The sequence below is a fragment of the Cucurbita maxima genome, unplaced genomic scaffold, assembly GCF_002738345.1.
Source record: "Cucurbita maxima cultivar Rimu unplaced genomic scaffold, Cmax_1.0 Cma_Scf00004, whole genome shotgun sequence".
NCBI classification, from domain to species: domain Eukaryota; kingdom Viridiplantae; phylum Streptophyta; class Magnoliopsida; order Cucurbitales; family Cucurbitaceae; genus Cucurbita; species Cucurbita maxima.
This window is the reverse complement of record NW_019272020.1, coordinates 793,539-816,022: the sequence shown is the minus strand read 5'-3', so window position 1 is coordinate 816,022 and position 22,484 is coordinate 793,539. Positions and strand designations below refer to the sequence as shown.

General features: G+C 39.2%; 5 protein-coding genes, 1 long non-coding RNA gene and 1 pseudogene across 10 annotated transcripts; 3 read left to right on the top strand and 4 right to left on the bottom strand.

Annotated features, from left to right (window-relative positions):
* Positions 1-327: 327 nt before the first annotated feature.
* Positions 328-1,194, bottom strand: LOC111478643 (uncharacterized protein At4g14342). The gene is made up of 3 exons (XM_023123023.1): positions 1,103-1,194; positions 888-1,011; positions 328-541 (listed from the first exon to the last, which is right to left on the bottom strand). The coding sequence occupies exons 1-3, from the start codon at positions 1,192-1,194 to the stop codon at positions 494-496; spliced, it is 264 nt and encodes an 87-aa protein (XP_022978791.1). The 3' UTR covers positions 328-493.
* On the bottom strand, positions 361-9,696 carry LOC111478561 (putative pentatricopeptide repeat-containing protein At3g23330). 4 transcript variants are annotated; one of them, XM_023122888.1, is made up of 6 exons: positions 9,607-9,696; positions 6,891-9,269; positions 6,517-6,584; positions 1,103-1,188; positions 888-1,011; positions 361-541 (listed from the first exon to the last, which is right to left on the bottom strand). In XM_023122888.1, exon 2 carries the CDS (start codon positions 9,209-9,211, stop codon positions 6,896-6,898), a length of 2,316 nt encoding a protein of 771 aa, XP_022978656.1. In that variant the 5' UTR covers positions 9,212-9,269; positions 9,607-9,696; the 3' UTR covers positions 361-541; positions 888-1,011; positions 1,103-1,188; positions 6,517-6,584; positions 6,891-6,895. The 4 variants fall into 4 exon arrangements, with proteins under 4 accessions (XP_022978656.1, XP_022978657.1, XP_022978655.1 ...); XM_023122889.1 differs by lacking the exon at positions 9,607-9,696 and adding an exon at positions 9,413-9,427; XM_023122887.1 differs by lacking the exon at positions 9,607-9,696 and having other exon boundaries at positions 6,891-9,368.
* Positions 5,355-22,481, top strand: LOC111478568 (protein NRT1/ PTR FAMILY 4.6-like). Of its 2 annotated transcripts, XM_023122909.1 has the most exons (6): positions 5,355-5,385; positions 16,746-16,754; positions 20,445-20,678; positions 20,756-21,199; positions 21,279-21,406; positions 21,489-22,481. In XM_023122909.1, the coding sequence occupies exons 3-6, from the start codon at positions 20,481-20,483 to the stop codon at positions 22,354-22,356; spliced, it is 1,638 nt and encodes a 545-aa protein (XP_022978677.1). In that variant the 5' UTR covers positions 5,355-5,385; positions 16,746-16,754; positions 20,445-20,480; the 3' UTR covers positions 22,357-22,481. The 2 variants fall into 2 exon arrangements, with proteins under 2 accessions (XP_022978677.1, XP_022978676.1); XM_023122908.1 differs by lacking the exons at positions 5,355-5,385; positions 16,746-16,754 and adding an exon at positions 19,703-20,174 and having other exon boundaries at positions 20,461-20,678.
* On the top strand, positions 12,269-13,959 carry LOC111478607 (aquaporin NIP1-1-like). Its single transcript, XM_023122974.1, has 5 exons — positions 12,269-12,631; positions 12,740-12,964; positions 13,130-13,327; positions 13,410-13,471; positions 13,546-13,959. The coding sequence occupies exons 1-5, from the start codon at positions 12,509-12,511 to the stop codon at positions 13,763-13,765; spliced, it is 828 nt and encodes a 275-aa protein (XP_022978742.1). The 5' UTR covers positions 12,269-12,508; the 3' UTR covers positions 13,766-13,959.
* LOC111478586 (seipin-2-like) lies at positions 14,002-15,620 on the bottom strand. Its single transcript, XM_023122944.1, has one exon. The coding sequence runs from the start codon at positions 15,604-15,606 to the stop codon at positions 14,326-14,328; it is 1,281 nt and encodes a 426-aa protein (XP_022978712.1). The 5' UTR covers positions 15,607-15,620; the 3' UTR covers positions 14,002-14,325.
* On the top strand, positions 16,566-17,540 carry LOC111478623 (annotated as a pseudogene).
* LOC111478648 lies at positions 19,375-20,021 on the bottom strand. Its single transcript, XR_002717526.1, has 2 exons — positions 19,901-20,021; positions 19,375-19,643 (listed from the first exon to the last, which is right to left on the bottom strand). It is a non-coding gene; the product is annotated as an uncharacterized LOC111478648 (long non-coding RNA).
* Positions 22,482-22,484: the final 3 nt, after the last annotated feature.

The window sequence follows — 22,484 nt, the reverse complement described above, 5'->3', positions numbered from 1 at the left end:
TTTTTTTTTTTTTTTTTTTTTTTTTTTTTTTTTTTTTTTTTTTTTTGTCTAATAGGTAGGTAAAATATAAAAATTGTGGAATAGACCAAAATATCAAACACAGAGAAAAGCTTAAGAAACTATTAAATATTTTTTAAAAAATTAAAAAAATCCATTGGGAACATTTTAAAATCTGAAGTCAGCTATTACCTTATTTAAGAGGAATAGAAAAGAGGAATAGAAAGTACTAGAAGCCAAATAGGATCAACGTTGGCAAGAAAACGAAAGCACTAGCGTCTTTACCTGAGCTTTCGAGTTTGGCCTTCGTCCGTTCCCGACACATTTTAAAATCTAGAAGTCTATTAGAAGACTCATATATTGAAATCATACAGAAAATTTCAATATCCAAGAAAATCTTACCATCGTTGGTTCATAAACAAGAAATTCATCAACCCTACAATGACTGACCGTTTTTGCAATCTTAACAACTTCAATTACTTATATAATTACAATCTCAATCATCTTCTCTTTCTGGAGGAAGGCCGCAGGGTAACAACATTTTCTGCAAAGAGGAAAAGAAAAAGAAGAAAAACAACCCATTAGGTATCTAACTATGTCCAAAATGATATCCAGGAGGATATATGATGAAGTTTTGCTATCCCTCATTAAGAATGAAATGCTAGTTACAAACATAATGGGTTTAACCCCACATTTCGAAACACAAAAGCAGCACAAACCCAGTTTAGATTACAGCACGCAGAGGGGTTCAAGTGAAGATAACAAACAATTCATATACATGGATGGAGCAATTACTCGTAAATCATATAATAGGACTTGAAACTCTCATGTTCATGGGAGGAAGGCAAGTTAAAGGGGTAATAATCATAAAGAAAGAAGAAGTTATTGACCTGCATGAAGTTGTAGCGTTCCCTCCCAATAGATTCATTTTCGGCTATAGCGAAGTATGCTAGAATGGGGTAATGTCCAACATAAGATGCATAGCTATCTCGCTGAATGTTTACTGCCCACTCACTGTACACACCAACATCTGAATTTAGACATCAAAACTAATATGCAAAGCAATATAATAAGATCAACACACAAGAAGGAATACAAAACTAACAATCTATTTAAGTCCGCATGCCCAGTTCCCACATATTTCGCTTGAAGGTGCTCAAGCTGGGAATTTATGTTAAATCTATCACTGGCCTGCATCCCAATCAAAAACCAACATTAGCGCCTCGTGTCCATCTAAACCAACCTCCAGCGAGCAGTGACAGGAATCCACAATCAATCTCAAATTTCAAAGATGGATTACTGATTAAGAGGTTTGACATCCACATATTACACTAACCAACACAATAGTAATTCAAGACTCAACATAATATCGTCACTCGCTTCGTGCAGAGCTCATTTGCAGGCTGCAGCAGAATGATATTGTTGTGCGCCGAAAGCGGAACAAATGTACTCACAACACTAAATTTACTCAAGGCATACAATTTGCACAGAAAACTTAAATGATTTCAACAGCAGAAAGAATGGCATTATATAGCCTTCTGCTAAACCTAAATATAAACTAACAAGCCTAGAATAGGTCATCTAAATATAAGCTAACAAGACTAGCAAGACCTTGAGAATAGGTCACCCAAATATAAACTAACAACCCACAATAGAATAGGGCTTATGACAGTGCTTAACAATCTCCACCTTGTCATAAGATTTCCAAGTTGATAGTGAATTTGGTTGCTCCCACATCAACACACTACTCCTTCCTTCCGACGTTGATGAGATCCAAACAATGGCAGAACTTTTCACGAGCGATCACCTTTGTCAACATATCAGCAGGGTTATCAGCAGTTCCAATTTTTAGTAAACGAATATCCCCTTTGCTAATGATTTCTCGAATAAAGTGAAAACGGACATCAATGTGTTTTGTACGAGCATGATGGACTTGATTTTTTGACAAGCAAATAGCGCTCTGGCTATCACAAAATACATCTATATGTCCCTGCAAAATACCCAAGTCATTGATCAAACCATGCATCCAAATAGCTTCTTTAAAAGCTTCCGTTACCGCCATATACTCTGCTTCAGTGGTAGACAATGCAACAGTAGACTGCAATGTTGAGCGCCAACAAACAGGTCCACCAGCCATAGTAAATAAATAACCCGTGGTGGATCGTCGCTTATCCAAATCACCAGCATAATCAGAATCCACAAAACCAGCTACACGATTGTCAAGATTAAACATTTCTTGTTTTTGAAACTTAATACCAACATCAATAGTGCCAAGAATGTACCTAAGAATCCATTTTACAGCCTGCCAATGCTCTTTACCAGGATTATGCATATAACGACTCACCATGCTTACTGCGTGTGAAAGATCAGGTCGAGTACACACCATAGCATACATCAACGCACCAACAGCATTTGTATAAGGAATGTTCTCCATATATCTTTTGTCATCGTCAGAACTTGGACACATGGAAGCACTAAGCTTGAAATGAGGAGCAAGTGGAGTACTAACAGGTTTGGTTGAATTATTCAAACTAAATCTTGACAATACCTTGCGTAGATATTGAGACTGAGTCAACCAGACTGTACCTTTTTTTCGATCTCGCTCTATCTCCATTCCAAGTATTTTCTTCGCATTGCCTAAGTCTTTCATTTCAAATGTTTTAGAAAGCTCATCTTTGAGTTTATCAATCTCCACCTGTCTCTTTGAAGCAATTAACATATCATCAACATATAAGAGCAAGTAGATAAACGATCCATCATCGAGACATCGATAATACACACAATGGTCAAATTGACTATNAGTATACATATGCTCTACCATGAAATGATCAAACCTTTTATACCATTGGCGAGGGGATTGCTTCAGCCCATACAAAGATTTCTTCAATCTGCATACTAAATGTTGCTGTCCAACTACTCGGAAACCAACTGGTTGCGTCATATATATTTCTTCTTCCAAATCTCCATGCAAAAAAGCAGTTTTTACATCGAGTTGTGCAAGCTCAAGATTAAATTGAGCAACCAAAGCCAACAAAATTCGAATCGAAGAATGTTTTACCACAGGTGAGAAAATTTCATTGTAATCAATACCTTCCTTTTGTGCGTAGCCTTTAGCCACAAGTCGAGCCTTATAACGTATACCAAAAGGGTCTTCCTTTTTTGCAAAAACCCATTTACAACCAATTTCCTTCTTACCTTTTGGAAGTTGTACCAAATCCCAAGTTTGATTTATCTCCAATGATGCTATCTCCTGATTCACAGCCTCTTGCCAGTGTAAGCTATCCGGGCTCTGAATAGCATCTTTGTAACTGTTAGGAACTCCATCAATCAAAGAGAAAGCATATGCTATCGTATCATCAAACCTTGCAGGTTTTCGAATTACCCTTCGTGGTCTATTCTTGGCGATTGACTCAGGTTCCTCCACTCTTTCATTTACAAGGCTTTGCTCCTCAAGTCTTTGCTCTTTCTGTTCTAAGACATCAAAGTTATTATTTACCTGGTCAATAGGTTCTTCAGTAGGAGCAACCACATCAGGAGAGAACACCACCTTCTCCACCTGCTTCAATGCCTCGTCATTATTTTCAATTTTCTGCAAAAACATTCCAGACTCATCGAATGTCACATCTCGACTATTAACAATCTTACTTGTTTCTGGACACCATAACCTATAGCCCTTCACACCTTTGCTAAAGCCCATAAACTTGGCTTTTTTTGCTCTAGGATCCAGCTTTGAGTCTGTCACATGATAATAAGCAGGACACCCAAACACATGTAATTTATCATAATCACTAACAGGACTACCTGACCATACCTCAAGCGGAGTTCTCCCACCGTTTCCAGAAACAGGTAAACGATTCACCAAGTGAACTGCATAACTGAGAGCCTCAGCCCAAAATGCCTTACTCAATCCTGCTTGAGACAATATGCATCGAACCTTCTCTATTAATGTCTGGTTCATTCTCTCAGCAACTCCATTTTGTTGTGGCTTACCAGGAACAGTGAAGTGTCGAACGATCCCTTCATCTCGGCATACTTTAAGGAATGGATCATAAGTATATTCTCCCCCGTTGTCTGATCTCAGCCTTTTGATTTTCTTGTCCGTCTGATTCTCTACCATTTTCTTCCACTCTAGGAAGATTTGGAGAACCTCGTTTTTGTGCCTCATGGGATACATCCAAACTCTCTTCGAGTAGTCATCAATAAAGGTGACGAACCACCTCTTTCCTCCCAATGAGACATTCTTTGTGGGACCCCATACATCAGTGTGAACATAATCCAAAATGCCCTTTGTTTGGTGTATAGCTGTACCAAACTTCACATTTTTTTGTTTGCCAAATATACAATGTTCACAGAAATCAATTCTTCCAGTTGTGGCACCCTTAAGGACTCCTTGGTTCACCAGTGTCTGAAGCGCCTTCTCACCAGCATGCCCGAGTCGCATGTGCCATAATTTCGATATGTCTTGTTCTTTCGAACTTGCCACAGCAGCATGCCCAATTATTGTGGTTCCGTTGAGGTAGTATATGCTACCTCTTCTAGTTCCTGTAATTGCCACCAAAGCTCCACGAGCTACTTTCAAATTCCCTCCTTCCAAAATGATGCGATAACCACTCGCATCCAAAACGCCAAGTGAAATCAAATTTTTCTTCAAGTCAGGGACATACCTCACATCTTTGAGTTTTCGTATAACCCCATCAAACATCTTGATTTGTACTGAGCCGATTCCCATTATCTTACAAGTACTATCATTTCCCATATAGACAACTCCACCATTGAACTCCTTGAAGTCCAAAAACATCTCTTTGTTGGGACACATATGATAGGAGCACCCAGAATCAAGAATCCATTCACTGGTTTGGCTGACTGATTGGGAGATTGTCAAGGCATCATCCGTATCAATGTCGTCATCTCTAACCACATTGGACTTCGACCCCTTCTCTTTTAAGATCGGACAATCCTTTTTCCAATGGCCTTTCTGTCGACAATATGCACACTCATTTTTATCAAGTTTTCTCCAATTATCAGATCTACCTCTCGACTTTAATCGAGACTCTCCACATTCGTTCTTTTTCCAATTGGAAGTCCTTCCATGAGCAGTGAGAACATTTGAGCTAGAGCTTTGATACGTCTCCTTTTCCTTCTTTCGCATCTCATTGTTTATTAAGGCATTTGAAACATCTTCAAAATCAATATCAGTAATTCCATGTAGTAGGGTCGTTACTAAAAACTCGTAGGATTCCGGCAAGGAGTTTAATAACAACAACGCCTTGTCCTCGTCATCAATCTTAACATCAAGATTGAGCAAATCAGTGATGATTTTGTTAAAATCATCCAAATGCTCAGCCATTGAGATGCCTTCCTTGTAATCAAAACGGAAGAGTTTCTTCTTCAAATAGAGTTTATTTTCCACACTCTTCTTCATATATTTCGCTTCAAGCTTGTCCCATAATTCTTTCGCCATGGTAACCTTCATAAATGGATATTTCTGATCCTTGCCAAGACAGGATCGAATAATTCCACAGGCTTGCCGATTTAATTTCGTCCATTCTGCTTCTGTCATGTCTTCAGGCATTTCCTCTTGGAGAGAGACATCGAGGTCTTGCATGACCAACAAATCGCTAACTTCGCCTCGCCAAACACCAAAATTATTGGTTCCATCAAATTTCTCTACTTCAAGATTGGAACTCCACACTCTCGATCCACGTCGTGATGGTTCTGCCATTTGCAATAATTAATCTGGATGAAACTCAAAAACACTATTCTTGAAAATTGATTTTCAAGAGAATAACCACGATTGTGAGCACGTCTAATGGTCGATGATGCCCAAGCTTTCACAATACCCCAAAATACCACAACCAGGCTCTGATACCACTTGTTGTGCGCCGAAAGCGGAACAAATGTACTCACAACACTAAATTTACTCAAGGCATACAATTTGCACAGAAAACTTAAATGATTTCAATAGCAGAAAGAATGGCATTATATAGCCTTCTGCTAAACCTAAATATAAACTAACAAGCCTAGAATAGGTCATCTAAATATAAGCTAACAAGACTAGCAAGACCTTGAGAATAGGTCACCCAAATATAAACTAACAACCCACAATAGAATAGGGCTTATGACAGTGCTTAACAGATATAACTCGAACTGCATAGCAACTAGAAACAAGCAACCCCCAAATAAAAAAGTAGATCTTTTTTCCTTCGAGAGAGTGATTCCCAGTGAGAAAGTAGTAGAAAATTCCTTATCTCTCATAAATTAAGGATCCAGGAATATCGCAACAGAGAAGGCCTCCGATGAACAAAACGAAAAGGTTGAGTAATACGAACAGGATCAGGAAGTGAAATTATAAAATCATCTCCTTAGGCTTGAATCAGCGGAAATAGAAACGAAAGAATCAAATTGGACTCAGTCGCCCGGCTCTCTAATTACTGCCCAACTAAATCGAAACACAACGTAAAATTCGGAATAAAGAAGTATGATAGACAATAAATACGAGGTTACAAGTGTAGTTGGTACCTGCATGTTCGCTCGCGAATTGCAATAGAAGCAACCAGGCAGAGAATATGAATTTCCCTCTCGAACGGCTGCAGCAATTTAGGTTTTTATAAAACATCGAAGCCCAAAAGAACACCCACTTCATAAAATATTTGGACTCTAATTAAAAGTTCGGTTTCTGATATTAAATTGGTTAAAATAATTCAAGTATTTAAATTCAGTCTATATATATTTTTAATAATATCTAAAACTAGTAGTTTATTGTTTAACTATTATATATATATAATCTGTATTTTGAAAATATATAATATTGCATCTTTTTTAATAAAAATTATTATTATTTTCCAAGTTAAATAAAAATAAATTTTAGACTAACAATAAAGGAAATCTCCCACCTCTGTTACCAGTAATCTCCACAGGAACACATTCCGTTCTTGAAATGGTGAAATCGACTGTTATCCCTCACAACAATCTCCCTCCCAACTATCTTTGAAATGAACTTTGTTGCTGTGTGACAGTCGGTACACACGCGGAGGTTCTTCGTGACACGAATTGTCGTCCCGGCGGGCGTGTTGATGATACCGAACACAATGGCAAGCCTCTCACTATGGCGGCAAAGCAAGTATTTCTTTTGCTCCTCTTCCACATCATGATGAACCTCACTTGTATCTGCCTCATAACCCTCCCTTTTCATCAGCTCCATTAGGACTTCCATGGCTTCTCTTACTTCCTCATAACATGGATGGGATTCATCTCCAGCCATGAAAGCATGTACTTTGTTTTTAACTTCAATCCAGCTGCAGGCTGGTGTCTTTCTAATGCCTGTGCGCCTCAATGAGGCTCTCCATTTTGCGGCCTCTTTCCATCTCCTTGCACCAGAATATATGTTTGCTAGTAATACATAAGCTCCCGTGTTCTCTGGATCGACTTCAAAAATTCTATTAGCAACCTTTTCGGCCATGTCGACATTTTTGTGGACTCGACAAGCAGACAACAATGTCGACCATATACTCCCAGATGGCCCCATATGCATCCCACAGATAAAGTCATAAGCTTCCTCCAGCCTTCCAGCTCGTCCAAGAAGGTCTGAAACAGCAGCGTAGTGTTCCACTCCTGGAACAATCCCGAAATCTTGTGTCATGCTATTGAAGTACTTCCAAGCTTCATCAACTAATCCAGCATGGCTACAAGCAGTTAATACGGACATGAAGGCCACATAGTTTGGCTTTATTCCTTCTGTTTCCATTTGTTCAAATAAGTCAATAGCATCAAGAGCATGCCCGTGAAAAGCATATCCCATAATCATGGCAGTCCATGATACCATGTCTCGTAATCTCATCCTGTCATAAATCTGCCTGGCCGTTCTAATGTTACCGCATTTTGCATACATGTCGATTAGCGAACTTGCAATGAATATGTTGTCATCGAAGCCATTCCTTATGATGTATCCATGGAGCTGCTTACCCAGATGCAATGTTGTCAAGTGTGCGCAAGCTGGCATAATGCTTGAGAAGGAATAACTCTTGGGCTTGATTTTAGCCATCAACATTTGGTGGAAAAATCTCAGACCTTCATCAAATAGACCATTCTGAACACACCCTGCAATGATAGAGTTCCATGAAATCCCATCACGCTTAGTCAAGATACTAAATACCCGACACGAATCCGATACTCGTGTGCACTTCGCATACATATCAATTAAGCTGCTTGCAACATATCCATCTGCATCAAAACCCTGTCTTACAGCCCATCCATGAATCTCTTTTCCTCTACTGATATCTGCATATTCTGCAACAAGTGGAAGCACACTAGAAAGAGTGAAGGAATCAGGCTTCAAATTAGCATCACCCATCCCTCTAACCATCGTTAAAGTTTCTTCATACAGACCATTCCTGGCATTTCCAGCAATTATGGTGTTCCATGAGACAAGATCCCTTTCAGGCATCATCTCAAAGATTTTTCTCACGGTATCCTCACTTTGGCGTCCTTTTGAATGAGAAATATCCTTGATTTGTGGCCCAAGATTCCAGGCTTCCAAGTCCCTAAATTTCTTGCTGTGTTTGCAGTCTGTTTCAACAATGTGTGTTTCAAACTCCCTTCTTCCACAAGAAACATCATAATGAAATGCTTCAGTGTCACTCCCCACACTACCAACTAACGCAGAGGAAGTTCTACCAGTTAGTGTCCTTTCAGTCATTTCGTCGAACACCTCGCCCGTACCAAGTCTCTGCCTCCCAGACTCCTGCAGAAATCGCAGTTTCGAATACATATTCATCAACGCATTACCAGTATACAAATCAAAATCCAAGCCTACTCTTAAGATGTACCCATGAACGGACTCCCCCAAACGCAAATCCATAAGCAATGCACAAGATTTTAGAACAGAAGGGAAGACATTGTGATCTGGGTATAGCCCAGAGGCCAGCATTCCAATAAAAGAAGCCAAGGACTGATGAGGAAGACCATGAGAAGTGTAGCAACGGATGATAGACTTCCAGGCGAGAGGCGGAGGGAAGTGAAGGGTGTTGAAAAGACGGAGTGAATCATCGAGAAGATTAATGTGGGAGTAGAGGGATAGAACAAGGGAAAGGTTGGAAAGAGATGAAGCTTGAAATTTGAGCACCTGGGCATGGAGTTGTTGAGCCTGTGATCTGGATTTGATGGCACTGGGGTTCTTAAGGAGAGCTTTTACCAGAGCTTCAGTTGAAGTCCTCATACGCTAGCGATGTTGTACACCGACCTGAGCTTCAGTCGGCATCTGTTGCTTGTTCTCGCTGAAACACACACCATTCAACTATATTATTCAAACTATGTCAAAAACTACAATGGGCTAAAACTATGGATAATCTCAGTAGCTTAGGTGTGCATTCAGAGATTCCATTAATCCCAACTTTAATTTAAAATAAATGCTTGAAACCTTCAAACTATCTTAAAATGTGCCCAAGTGACCATTTGACTCTCAAATCACGAATACAGTGCTTCTTAAATTGAACTTAAAACGGTGTAACCCACCTCTTGAAGGGCTTAAGACTCCCACCCCTTCTCGAACCTATAAAGTAACAAAAACCATCGAAAAGTGCTTAAAGTGGACTTTAAGGTGTGTAAGCCTACCATTGAAACATGGTTGAATAGGAAAAAATGATAGCAATTGAACTAATGTGATGGAGATTAGAAAGTTGTAGCACGACCCAAAGATGTTGCACATTGCATTTCATCCATCTCCATGAATCATGGGAACCCCATCAGACCGAGTCTTCCACTACCAAATTAATTAAATACAATAAGTCAAAATTTGGCTTTTTCTTTTTTATTCTTCTTTTTTCCACAAAATCTCCCTTTTCACACGATAAAAGATTGAGAAACTTCCATGTGAACGGTATCATATTCAATAAAAGAAATGGTAAATTTCTCGCATCTAAAGCAATCACACATATGTTCACAAAGTTTAATCATTTATAACATGCAAATTAGGAATTAATCCCCCAAATAAAATGTACTTATTGTTAGACGAACACGACTCTCCACAATGATATGATATTGTCCACTTTGACCATAAGCTCTCATGCAATGGAGTTAGTATTCCTCACTTATAAACCCATGATCATTCTCTAAATTAGCCGATGTGAGACTTTCATCATCCAACACCTCCCCTCGAACAAAGCACGCCTCCCCTTAATCGAGGCTCGACTCCTTTGGAGTCTTAGTCATTTTTTACTGCCTTCGTACCTTCGAGGAGGCTTGACTCCTTTTGGAGTCCTTTGTTCGACATTTAAGGATTTGCCAATCTATTGGCATGGCTAAGTTTGGCTAAGTTTAGGGCATGACTCTGATATCATGTTAGACGAACACGACTCTCCACAATGGTATGATATTGTCCACTTTGAGCATAAGCTCTCATGGCTTTGCTTTGCGCTTCCCAAAAGGCCTCATACCAATGGAGTTAGTATTCCTCACTTATAAACCCATGATCATTCCCTAAATTAGCCGATGTGAGACTTTCATCATCCAACACCTCCCCTCGAACAAAGCACGCCTCCCCTTAATCGAGGCTCGACTCCTTTGGAGTCTTAGTCATTTTTGACTGCCTTCGTACCTTCGAGGAGGCTTGACTCCTTTTGGAGTCCTTTGTTCGACATTTAAGGATTTGTCAATCTATTGGCATGGCTAAGTTTAGGGCATGACTCTGATACCATGTTAGACGAACACGACTCTCCACAATGGTATGATATTGTCCACTTTGAGCATAAGCTCTCATGGCTTTGCTTTGGGCTTCCCAAAAGGCCTCATACCAATGGAGAGTGTATTCTTAGATTATAAACCCATGACCATTCCCTAAATTAACCGATGTGGGACTTTCATCATCCAACACCTNCCTCGAACAAAGCACGCCTCCCCTTAATCGAGGCTTGACTCCTTTGGAGTCTTAGTCATTTTTGACTGCCTTCGTACCTTCGAGGAGGCTTGACTCCTTTTGGAGTCCTTTGTTCGACATTTAAGGATTTGTCAATCTATTGGCATGGCTAAGTTTAGGGCATGACTCTGATACCATGTTAGACGAACACGACTCTCCACAATGGTATGATATTGTCCACTTTGAGCATAAGCTCTCATGGCTTTGCTTTGGGCTTCCCAAAAGGCCTCATACAAATGGAGTTAGTATTCCTCACTTATAAACCCATGATCATTCCCTAAATTAGCCGATGTGAGACTTTCATCATCCAACACTTATCCTATAATTATACATTTTCCCTTGCTTATATTTTCAAAAAAATATATTATTATTTTTCCAAGAATTAGATATTCTCTTGTAATTTTAAATTTTAAAAAGAATTTCAAGATTTCTTAAATTTGAGTATTTAATTAATTTCCCCCCATCAATTATATAAACTCTCTTAATCAAATATTTTTTTTAAAAATTAATTAATAATTCAAAACAAATATTAAGCATTCCAAATTCTCCATCATGGTCAAGAGAGTGGGAGGTTGGATTTTGCATGCGCATTGAAAATGGTAAGTTTTTATTATTTTTCATTTTTTTTATAAAGGTAATTTAGATCCAATTTAATAAATGTTGAAAATCACTTTCAATATTTATTAAATTACTTTATAAAAATCAAATTTTGAAAATAAAAACTGTATAATAAACCATTGATTAGGTATTATCCCTTCATGAATCAAAAGTCCAAAGTCTAATAATTACAATCACTATGTGAGAATTATTATTATATAACCCAACAAATGATATTGGGACTTCAATTTTCAAATGTGCGCAATAAAAAAATTAATGAAAAAATAAAATTATCCATATAATAAATAAAACCACGTAATGAATGACAAACAGTGAAGTCATATTGAATATACCCTTTGATGCATTTACAAATATTAAAAAATATATAATTAATTAATTAAATATGAAGATAATAATAAAATAAAAAACCATATAACCTCCCACGTGCTATTAATAAAATCATACTTCATTGAATAATATTATCAGTTTTAGTCTATTAGTTTCATTCCTATTATACTATATCTTTCTATATCTATTCATTTCAATTATGATTTTATGCAAAAATTTAAAACATTAAACAGTATGGTATGTAATAAAAGACAAATATGATCTGTCCATTCATTAGAGTAACTAAATTAAGGATGATTTATTGGGTCTAAAAATGGAATTTTTGCATAATCTTGTCAGATCTAGCACGACTAAGTGACTAAGATAGTGAATCCAATGAGGTAAAAATTGAGTAGAAACTTGGAAGTGACCCCAAGTTTGATCCCAGAAAAAAGATGCATTCACATTTGTCTGTATGTCCGGCGGGTAGTTGAGGCAGCGATCAATGATGGATATCAATTCCTCTCTCTTCTGGTCTCAGCCTTTTTGGGTTCTATAAATTGTACATGTTCATCTGGGTTTTGCCACAATTCTGTAAGTCTTTGCACAATCTGGCGCTGTCTTACCTCTGTTCTTCCCCTCTTCTCTGCTTGCTTCTTCCTCTATTCGATCATATCCATGGCTGAGGTTTCTGGATCAACCAATGGACACCACGCTGTTTCTTTCAACATCAAGGATGAATCCACTGCCGTCACCAGCAGACAAGAAGCCGACTGGATCTCTGTTCCTTTCATTCAAAAGGTCTTTCCCTTTCTTCTCTCTCAGATTACGCCAAAACCCATCTCACTCCTTTGATTTGTGATTCAATGGCTGAGATTTTTTTTTTTTTTGTTTCTGGTGTGGAAATAGTTGATTGCAGAGATTGTGGGGACGTATTTCTTGATATTTGCCGGCGGGGCGTCGGTGGTTGTGAATTTGAGCAAAGACAAAGTCATCACTTTCCCAGGGATTGCAATTGTTTGGGGCTTGGCGGTAATGGTGATGGTTTATTCTGTTGGGCATATCTCCGGTGCTCATTTTAACCCTGCTGTCACCATAGCCTTTGCCACTACCAAGCGATTTCCATGGAAACAGGTAAGCTTGATCATGATTTGGTAAAATTCTTGAACCCCACGATACAATTAACTTCTAAAACAAGAAAAGCCCAAGCCTTTTCCATTTTTGGTGAGAAATTCTTGTGCTTGTTACAAATCCCCTGTTCTCCAAAGCTGATTCCAAAACAATTGGATTTTGTTGCAGCTGCCAGCTTATGTGATAGCTCAAGTTCTTGGATCAACATTGGCAAGTGGAACACTGAGGCTAATATTCAACGGAGAACAGGACCATTTTTCAGGGACTCTCCCAAGTGACTCATATTTGCAGACCTTTGTGATTGAATTCATAATCACATTTTACCTCATGTTCGTGGTGTCTGGTGTTGCCACTGACAATAGAGCCGTTAGTTCATCTTCTCTTTATGATTTACTCCAATTCCCAACTCTAAACTGCACTATAATTTTGTTTACTGATCCTTCCACAGATTGGTGAACTTGCTGGACTTGCTGTTGGCGCCACGGTGCTCCTCAACGTGATGTTTTCAGGGTATTGAATCTTAATATCATTTTCAAACCCATATCCTTAGGCTTTCATATCTGATTTCAGATGCTGTCTTTCAGGCCAATAACAGGAGCGTCCATGAATCCAGCAAGAAGCTTGGGGCCTGCTATAGTATCAAGGCAGTTCAAAGGGTTATGGATATACATGGTAGCTCCCACGTTTGGGGCAATTGCGGGCGCTCTGGTCTACAATACCATCAGGTTTACAGACAAGCCTCTACGAGAGATCACCAAAAGTGCGTCTTTCCTCAAAGGACAGGGGCGCAATGGTTCGGCTTGAGGAGCTTTTGCCTTATATATAACAACAAAACGCCATTTTTCTTGCTTTCTTTCTTGTATTTCAAAGATTATGCAGATAGAGAGCGAAAGGAGAGAAATTTGGGTGTTTTAGTTTTAGCTTTAGTAGATTGATGTCGGGACTCTCGAGGAAAACTAAGAATCCCACATTTTAATAAGACCAAACTTTTATGGCTGCATGAATGTTCACATGAACCCTGTCCTCACTGCATAACTTACTCCCTCCATCTTTTTACTATGGAGAGAGAAAGCTTGTAGACGATCATAAGTAACGAATCAAAGCGGACAATATCGGTTAGTAGTGAGCTTGGACCATTACAAAATGATATCAGAGTTAGAGATCGGATGGTATGATAATGAGAACGTTGACCCTCAAAGGAGGTAGATTGTGAGATGTCATGAGGGAATGAGTATAGAAACTTCTTCCTAACATATGTATTTTAAGGCTGTGAAGTGGATGACAATATGTAACGAGTCAAAACTAACATATCTGTTGGTTTATGCATCAGCAACCAAACATTTGGATAAGGGGGCTGTTCTAATCTAATCTTGTACCGAGATGTCGTTGCTGGTGGAGCTTGCATCAGCAGATCCATCCCATATTCTAGGAAGGCTTATCGGACTAAAACAGAGCAGCGTAAAAAGCAACAGCATCATAAACGATACCATGCTAACCCATACATAGATAATCTTCCTCCACCACCATACAATCCTTTTAAACGGGGGAAGCTCGAATACAATGATTATGGATGCATCATATATTTCGGGTATGCCAGCACCACGATCATTGAACTCTGCTCGCTGTTCAATTGTAACCCTTAGACAGGCAGTCGGTATATCTCCTTGGGTGAAACCTTTAAGCTCAAGGTTCAGAGTCTGTGACTCTGATACATACCCAATAACAAGGGGCGCAAGCTTCAGGATAGTCAGCAAAAGGCGAAGGGGTTCACTTTTAAACTGTAACATGCAAGGATGCCTCGAGGTTGCAAGAATGTCACCGCTAGCAGAAAGAGAGTCAAGTCTTACCTGGAAAACCCCAAGATTTCGATTGTATTCAGACTCTGGCATTGTTAGTGAGACAATGACATGAAATTGATGATGCAGGGGAACAGCCCGCAACTGGGTCTTCCCCGTAGCCTGTGAAGGATGATTTGAATCAGGCAAGATTGGCACCAGAGCCTCGGGGCTGTGTTTGGTGTAGTCGAAGTTTATTACTTCTTTGATCTTTACAGGCTCCTGAACTATGAACCTCATAAGAAACGCACTAAATATAAGCGCCGAAACCAAGAGGGCACATGAAATGATATAAACAGAGGCCGACCATATCAAACCCCACGCACAGCGGTGTCCGACCTTCCAAAGATACTTGCAATCCTTAACTCGTGCAGATACCGCTGGACCGACCACGGCAATTACAACTTCCCAAACCCCAAACAACTTTCTTATGACATACGATACGCCCAATTCGCCGTCCGAGTTAATCTCCGCGGTAGTCATGGTCGACACCTCTGTATTCTCTTCGTTTGCGCTACACGAACCTGCCGACGAGCTTACTTGAAGGGATAAAGACTCGGATCCCTCGAGTTCTGGGTTTTTTCCATCGATTGAACTCGTTAGGGAACTGATAGAGGAATCTGAACTGGGAATCTCGCCTGTGATACTGCGGCGAGCAGAGGTCCGACGGCGTAATGAATTGACGGCGGAGGGGGCATTCTCAGAGGAGAGTTCGGGCACCGGTGAAGCGGACAGTTGAGGTTGATCGGTGAGCGAACAATGCTCCGGTGGGAAATGGTGTTCGTTAAGTTTGTTGTGGTGGGATTCCATTAGCCAGATGGAGCACCCAACTGCGCAATCTAAAACCAGGGCAGGGGATTTCTTACAATCTCATGTTCTATACGTTTATGATCAATTATATTAGTTTATGTCACCTAATTAAGTAATTTAAATATGTATACGTAATAAGAGTAGTAAGACTCTGTTACGATTAATTAAAATAATAATGCATCGCTGTAAATAATATTATGTTTGGTAATTAATTAGCTTAAATTAATAAAAATAATTATAAAATTTCAAAAGTTTTCAATAATATTTTAAACTAAATAAAAAAAAAAAAAATCATTAGTATTTTGTTTTAAAAAAATACTCCTCAATTTTCAAAAAATTTGAAGATCATTTATGAGGTGTCGTTTGATGGTTTCCGTTCATATATTGACGTGCCAGTAAATTTTTTTATTTTTTTTTTATAAGAATAAAATATGTCAACGTTACTTTTAAAATTTTATTGCATTATTTAAATATAGTATTTTTTAAATTAAAAAAAAAATTAAAAGAGATTTTGAAAGTTAAAAAAATATTTTAAAAATATTATTAAAAAGTTCAGTATTTTGAAATTTTGAAATAAAGTAATTTTTATATTATTTCAATTTTTAAAAGTTTATAAATATTTTAAAAATAATAAATATAAAGTGGTTGAATAAAATATTAAATAAAGGAAATTAGTTGTACGTTATAATTAATTTTTAAAAATTATTGGTTAATAATCAAACATGCTGAAATTATTTCAATTAATTTATAATAGAAAATTTCCTTTCTTTTTAATATAATTATAGTTAATGACGTGATTAAAATATTCATCAAAATCAATTTATCAATTATTTATAATTATCTTTAACAAGTCATTAAGTCATACTTCACCATTATATAAAAGCTTTTAGAATTTGAGCATTAATAAAAGATAATTAAGACAGTAGTTGATAATTATTTGAATTTGAATTTTTAAAAATGCATTTATGATTAAGAAATTTGAAGGGTTAAAAACAAAAATTAGAATGGTCGGGGAAATAAAAATGAAGCTATCCCGTCTCTTCTCCGGTTGCTGTTGCTTCCAATGTTCTCAATTTTGCTGCTTCAATGGCCACAACTCACAAAACCCAGGTTTTGTTTATTTGAAACTGACCCACTTCTTACCTTTTCTACATATGGACGCTTTGACCACTACTCTTTGCAAGTCCATCGAAGCTTTAGGGCGTGGTTTTGATGTCACCGCCGATATTCGTCTTCTTTACTGCAAGGGAACACCAGGCTCGAGGCTGGTTCACCTCAATGATACCCACACCAGGGATCTTGTTCTCTCTGATGGGCCTGTGGTTCCCAATGTGCCTGATGATGTTCAGTGTTCTTCAGAATCCAGGGTAACCGAAAACCTCCCTGTTTGCAGCTTCCACAAGGTGAATTCCCAGCTGTTCTTTCAATTGGGTCTTGTTTCTTTTTGCTTATGATTGACCCCTTTTGCCCCTTCTTGAACTTCCCTTCCTGAATGCTTGTGGATTCAAATGTCAGTTGAGTTTAAATGTTGTATATATCACATTGATGCCTGCAATTCCAGAAGGTGGAATGCTTCAATCAGACATCGCATATATCAGGAAACATTCCACTTGGAAGCTTTAATGCCATGTTCAATTCAGTGGTTCTTGCCAAGTTGATGCCGCAGCTACAAAATCACTTGTTATGATTGGATACTTCATTCCTCTCTTTAAGGTTGCATTGAAAAGCTCAAACTTAGTCTTACATGAGGATATCAAGCGTGCTGTGCCTTACACATGGGACCCTGTGTCTTTAAGGTTGCATTGAAATCGATTCCTTCTCCATCCACGCTACTGCACACTATAAAATTTTCATCCAACAAATTGCATCTTGTAGGCTTTAGTTAGTATTGCTTGATATGAAGACGTTGGTTTTCTTTCCAAAATTTTATTATCTGAATCTCAGTTATTCTCAAAGACAAGCCCCCTATCGAGGATCTGCAGTATTTTTTGGATTTTCAAATCGGTAGAGCATGGGCTCCTGAACAAACTAACCTGCAAACAAAATAACTCTTTTGTCCATCACATCAATTCAGCTTGATGGGTCCGAAGCTTCACATTAGCCCCGATCAGGTATTCGCCATCTCCATTAGTCTACTGGCTTCAAAATAAGTGTGACCTTGTTAAATCTAATGTTCTGCTGATGAAGTAGATCACAGTTGGCCGTATACCTGTCACTGGTCTTAGGCTCAACCTTGAAGGCAGCAAGCAGAATCGACTTGCTATCCATCTCCAACATCTGGTGTCTCTGCCAAAAATTCTCCAACCCCATTGGGACTCGCATGTTGCAATAGGTGCCCTTAAATGGCATGGCCATGAGGAGCAGGACAGCAGGTGGTTTGAACCCATCAAGTGGAAGAACTTCTCACATGTAAGCACAGCGCCTATAGAGTGTTGGATGATGAAAGTCCCACATCGGCTAATTTAGGGAATGATCATGGGTTTATAAGTGAGGAATACTAACTCCATTGGTATGAGGCCTTTTGGGAAGCCCAAAGCAAAGCCATGAGAGCTTATGCTCAAAGTGGACAATATCATACCATTGTGGAGAGTCGTGTTCGTCTAACATGGTATCAGAGCCATGCCTTAAACTTAGCCGTGCCAATAGATTGGCAAATCCTCGAATGTCGAACAAAGGACTCCAAAAAGAAAAAAGGAGTCAAGCCTTCTCGAAGGTACGAAGGCAGTCAAAAATGACTAAGACTCCAAAGGAGTCGAGCCTCGATTAAGGGGAGGCGTGCTTTGTTCGAGGGGAGGTGTTGGATGATGAAAGTCCCACATCGGCTAATTTAGGGAATGATCATGGGTTTATAAGTGAGGAATACTAACTCCATTGGTATGAGGCCTTTTGGGAAGCCCAAAGCAAAGCTATGAGAGTTTATGCTCAAAGTGGATAATATCATACCATTGTGGAGAGTCGTGTTCGTCTAACATAGAGTATACAGAAGCCAACATTGGAGACTTGTCTGGTGTTCACATCGTAACTGGAGCGCAGCTCGGTGTTTGGGACTTCGGTGCCAAAAATGTACTATATTTAAAACTTCTCTTCTCGAAGGTACCTGGCTGCACGATTCGGCGATCAGTCTGGGATCATAGCCCCTCCACCCCTGCTACTCCAATGAGATCTGATGGTGCCTCATCATCTTCCAAAACAAGAACATCTCAAGATAATAAAAAGGAAGACAGTTCAGCCAATGTTGGAAAACTCTCAAAAGTTGTAGACTTGACAGAAATGTCCAAGGGACCTCAGGATATTCCAGGTCATTGGTTGGTTACAGGGGCTAAGCTCGGGGTCGACAAGGGAAAGATAGTTTTGCGCATCAAGTACTCGTTGCTGAACTACTGATCGGTCCTTGGTCGGGTATCCCTTCTACAAACTATAAACAAAAGTGGAGCATTTTTTTTTGCATAGAATTCATGTGTTCTTTTCTCTCTCGTCCTACATTGTACATCTTTTTAGCTTTATAGCCATTTTTTCATGTTGATTGTCAGAAACATTTAGTTATAGCCATGTTCTTGTTGTATTCATCACAGTTGTTCTTGTTAGACGACAAGGGCTTTGCTGCTAAATGATAATTACAAGTAGGATTAGGACCATCCCTTTTCGTTCAAGGGAAATGTTTTGTTAAATTCCTGCCTATCCACTAAATAATATCCCACCCATTTTAGGTCGATGCTCGAGAATAAAATGTCTTAGATACAAGTGTAAAGTTTATTGGATGTACATGAATAATAGAATAGATGCTTTTGAATAAAATGTGTAACACAAGTGTATTTATGTACACGAGTATAAAGAAAGCACTAAGATGACTTATTGCTTAGTCCCAATCTTTTAAATTGTCATTCGGGCCAACCAGAATTTATTGCCCTTTTCCTAATGCTCATATTCGTTTCTATCTATATTTTCTTACCCGATGCTTTAGATACACAGGACGAAACCATGATTTGTTCTCTCATACATTCATCGGCATAAGCACATTGTATTAGCTCCAATAATTTCTAGATTTGAATAAGGTGATTAACACTAATATAATAAATGATTAAGATACAAAGTGTGTGTACAAACTTTTTAAACAAAATCAACTTTTCTACGAGACTATATCCTTTGGAAAAAAAGTTAATCACATATTTCTATGAATGGAATAACTCACTATCATAACACAACTGTAAGGATTCTCTAAGGTCGATAACGGATATAATAGTGAAGCAGAGGCATGCAGTCATGAACACGCTATCAGAGGTCACACTATTCTTACCATGCAACAAGAAACCGAAAGCTATCAGTTCATGACAGCAGTGGAGGATCCTGGCCGGTTCCAATAGTATGTTTGATGTTCTTCATTTGAGCTCCAATTAAGTTCCAATCAACGAGGTTAGTCCTTCAGCTGATCTCGTGAGTTGCGAGGTTTATCTGCTAGTTCATTTCTATGGAGGAGATGCTTGAGGTAGTTGAAGGAAAAGTGGACTGGAAGGGAAGATCAGCTTTCAAACAAAAACATGGAGGAACTAAATCTTCTTTGCTCACACTAGGTACGAAATCATTTGCTCATCAAGGTTTTTAGATGTAGTGAGCCAAAGTGTAACAGCCCAAGCTCAACGCTAGCCGCACATATTGTCTTATTTGAGCTTTCCCTTTCAGACTTCCCTCAAAGTTTTAAAACGTGTCTATTATAAAGAGGTTTTTACACCATTTTAAAGAATGTTTTGTTCCTCTTTCCAATCGAGGTGGGATCTCATAGAGATCACCGAACGCGCTCTTTAGCAGGCTACATAACCACATGCACCCTTGTATGCTCATTGGGTTTTTTTGTTGCAGTGACATATGGTTTCGATCAAATGGCAAACTTCGCGCTTGCAGTGAACTTGACTACGTATTTCAATACTGTGATGCACTTGGAACTAGCGGATGCGGCCAACCAACTGACGAATTACATGGGAACATGTTACATTCTCTCTATTCCAATGGCTGTTCTCGCAGACACATGCTTGGGCAGAGTCAAAACTGTCATAATTTCTGGCTGTCTTGAGTTTCTGGTCAGCCCAACTTTACTGGCTTTACTTTGCTGCCCCTACCGATTGCCATATGCTAAACACTGTTACTGCTATTTTAGGCGCTAATATTGCTCATGATACAAGCTCACTACCCGAAGCTCAAGCCACCACTTTGCAATATATTTGATAAACAATCCCACTGCGAGACAGTTGGAGGAGGAAACGCTGCCCTCCTCTATGTTCCTCTATATGCATTAGCTATTGGGAATGCAGGCATTAAGGCTGCCTTACCACCGCATGGAGCTGATCAATTTGATGAAAAAGACCCCAAAGAGGCGATGCAAATATCCAGCTTCTTCAATCAACTGTTGCTAGGATCGTCCCTCGGTATAGCTGCTAGTTTAACTCTTGTTGTGTGGATCCAAGACGACAAAGGTTGGGACTGGGGTTTCGGGGTATCTTCTGCAGCCATCTTGTTCGGCATGGTCATGTTTGTTGCCGGATTGCCACGGTACAGAATGCACATTATTTCTGGGTCTAATGCAATCGTCCAAGTTTTACAGGTATGTCCGTGAGACAAGCAGAATACAGAGTTGGAGGCAAATATATTGTTACTTCTGTCCAAATAAATGTTGTTTTTAGGTCTATGTTGCAGCCACTCGTAATAGAAATCTTGTCCTTCCCGAAGACCCTGCAGATCTTTATGAGATTGAAAGGGACAAAGAGGCTGTTATGGAAGAAGACTTTCTGCCTCATAGAAACATTTTTAGGTTTTGTACATGAAACTCTGTTTAAACTTTCTACTTTGACAGCCCCATAAGCATTGAATACCATGATAGCTCGAATATACAGGTTTCTAGACAAAGCGGCAATTCAACAAACACCTTGTAGGCAAGTTGAAATTCCCGAAGCTTCAAGCCCTTGGAAACTATGCACAGTGACCCAAGTAGAGAATGCCAAAGTAATTCTCAGCATGATACCAATTTTCTGTTGCACAGTGAATATGAGCCTCTGCTTTGCCCAGCTCCAAACCTTCTCCATCCAACAGGGCCTCACCATGGACACAAAACTCACACCCTCCTTCAACATCCCTCCGCCGTCACTCACCATCATCCCAGTCTTCTTTCTCATCCTCATGGCCCCAATCTACGACAAGATTCTTGTCCCCTTTGCTCGAAAACTCACAGGCATCCCCACAGGAATCACCCCCTTGCAACGAGTAGGTGTTGGATTGGTTCTGTCCATCATCTCCATGGCCGTCGCGGCACTAGTGGAAGTGAAGCGTAAAGGCGTTGCGAGAGACCACAACATGTTGGATGCAACCCCTGTTTTGCAGCCATTGCCAATCAGCACGTTCTGGCTATCATTTCAATTCTTCATATTCGGAATCGCAGATCTCTTTGCATACGTAGGGCTTCTCGAATTCTTCTACTCCGAGGCGCCAAAAGCCCTAAAATCTGTCTCCACTTGCTTCCTTTGGAGTTCGATGGGCATGGGCTACTTCTTGAGCACCATAATTGTGAAGACTGTGAACAGTGCTACGAAAGGGATTACGAGAAATGGAGGTTGGTTGATTGGAAATAACATTAATCGGAACCATTTGAATCTCTTCTACTGGCTGCTTTCAATCTTGAGCTTCATCAACTTCTTTATCTACATATTTGCTACCCAGAAATACAGTTACAGAAACCATAACCCAGCCATTGATGACAGTAGGTAGGGAGCCATGAGAGAAAAAAAGAAACTAAATTATGCTTAGAATTGAAAACTTTCAAGAACTATGGATCATAAATAATGTGTTAAATTTTTAAAATTTCTACCTTCTATGGCTGATGGTTTATTTTAGCT

Excerpts from the sequence above, each read along its gene's own strand:
- LOC111478568 (XM_023122908.1), top strand. The coding sequence starts at position 20,072 with ATGGAGGAGATGCTTGAGGTAGTTGAAGGAAAAGTGGACTGGAAGGGA. Across the intron at positions 20,175-20,460 it reads ATCTTCTTTGCTCACACTAG|TGACATATGGTTTCGATCAA; the intron begins GTACGAAATCAT and ends TTTTTGTTGCAG. Across the intron at positions 21,200-21,278 it reads CAATCGTCCAAGTTTTACAG|GTCTATGTTGCAGCCACTCG; the intron begins GTATGTCCGTGA and ends TGTTGTTTTTAG.
- LOC111478643 (XM_023123023.1), bottom strand. The coding sequence starts at position 1,194 with ATGCAGGCCAGTGATAGATTTAACATAAATTCCCAGCTTGAGCACCTT. Across the intron at positions 1,012-1,102 it reads CATGCGGACTTAAATAGATT|TGAGTGGGCAGTAAACATTC; the intron begins GTTAGTTTTGTA and ends TGGTGTGTACAG. Across the intron at positions 542-887 it reads AACGCTACAACTTCATGCAG|AAAATGTTGTTACCCTGCGG; the intron begins GTCAATAACTTC and ends TCCTCTTTGCAG.
- LOC111478561 (XM_023122888.1), bottom strand. The coding sequence starts at position 9,211 with ATGAGGACTTCAACTGAAGCTCTGGTAAAAGCTCTCCTTAAGAACCCC.
- LOC111478586 (XM_023122944.1), bottom strand. The coding sequence starts at position 15,606 with ATGGAATCCCACCACAACAAACTTAACGAACACCATTTCCCACCGGAG.
- LOC111478607 (XM_023122974.1), top strand. The coding sequence starts at position 12,509 with ATGGCTGAGGTTTCTGGATCAACCAATGGACACCACGCTGTTTCTTTC. Across the intron at positions 12,632-12,739 it reads CTGTTCCTTTCATTCAAAAG|TTGATTGCAGAGATTGTGGG; the intron begins GTCTTTCCCTTT and ends GTGTGGAAATAG. Across the intron at positions 12,965-13,129 it reads AGCGATTTCCATGGAAACAG|CTGCCAGCTTATGTGATAGC; the intron begins GTAAGCTTGATC and ends ATTTTGTTGCAG.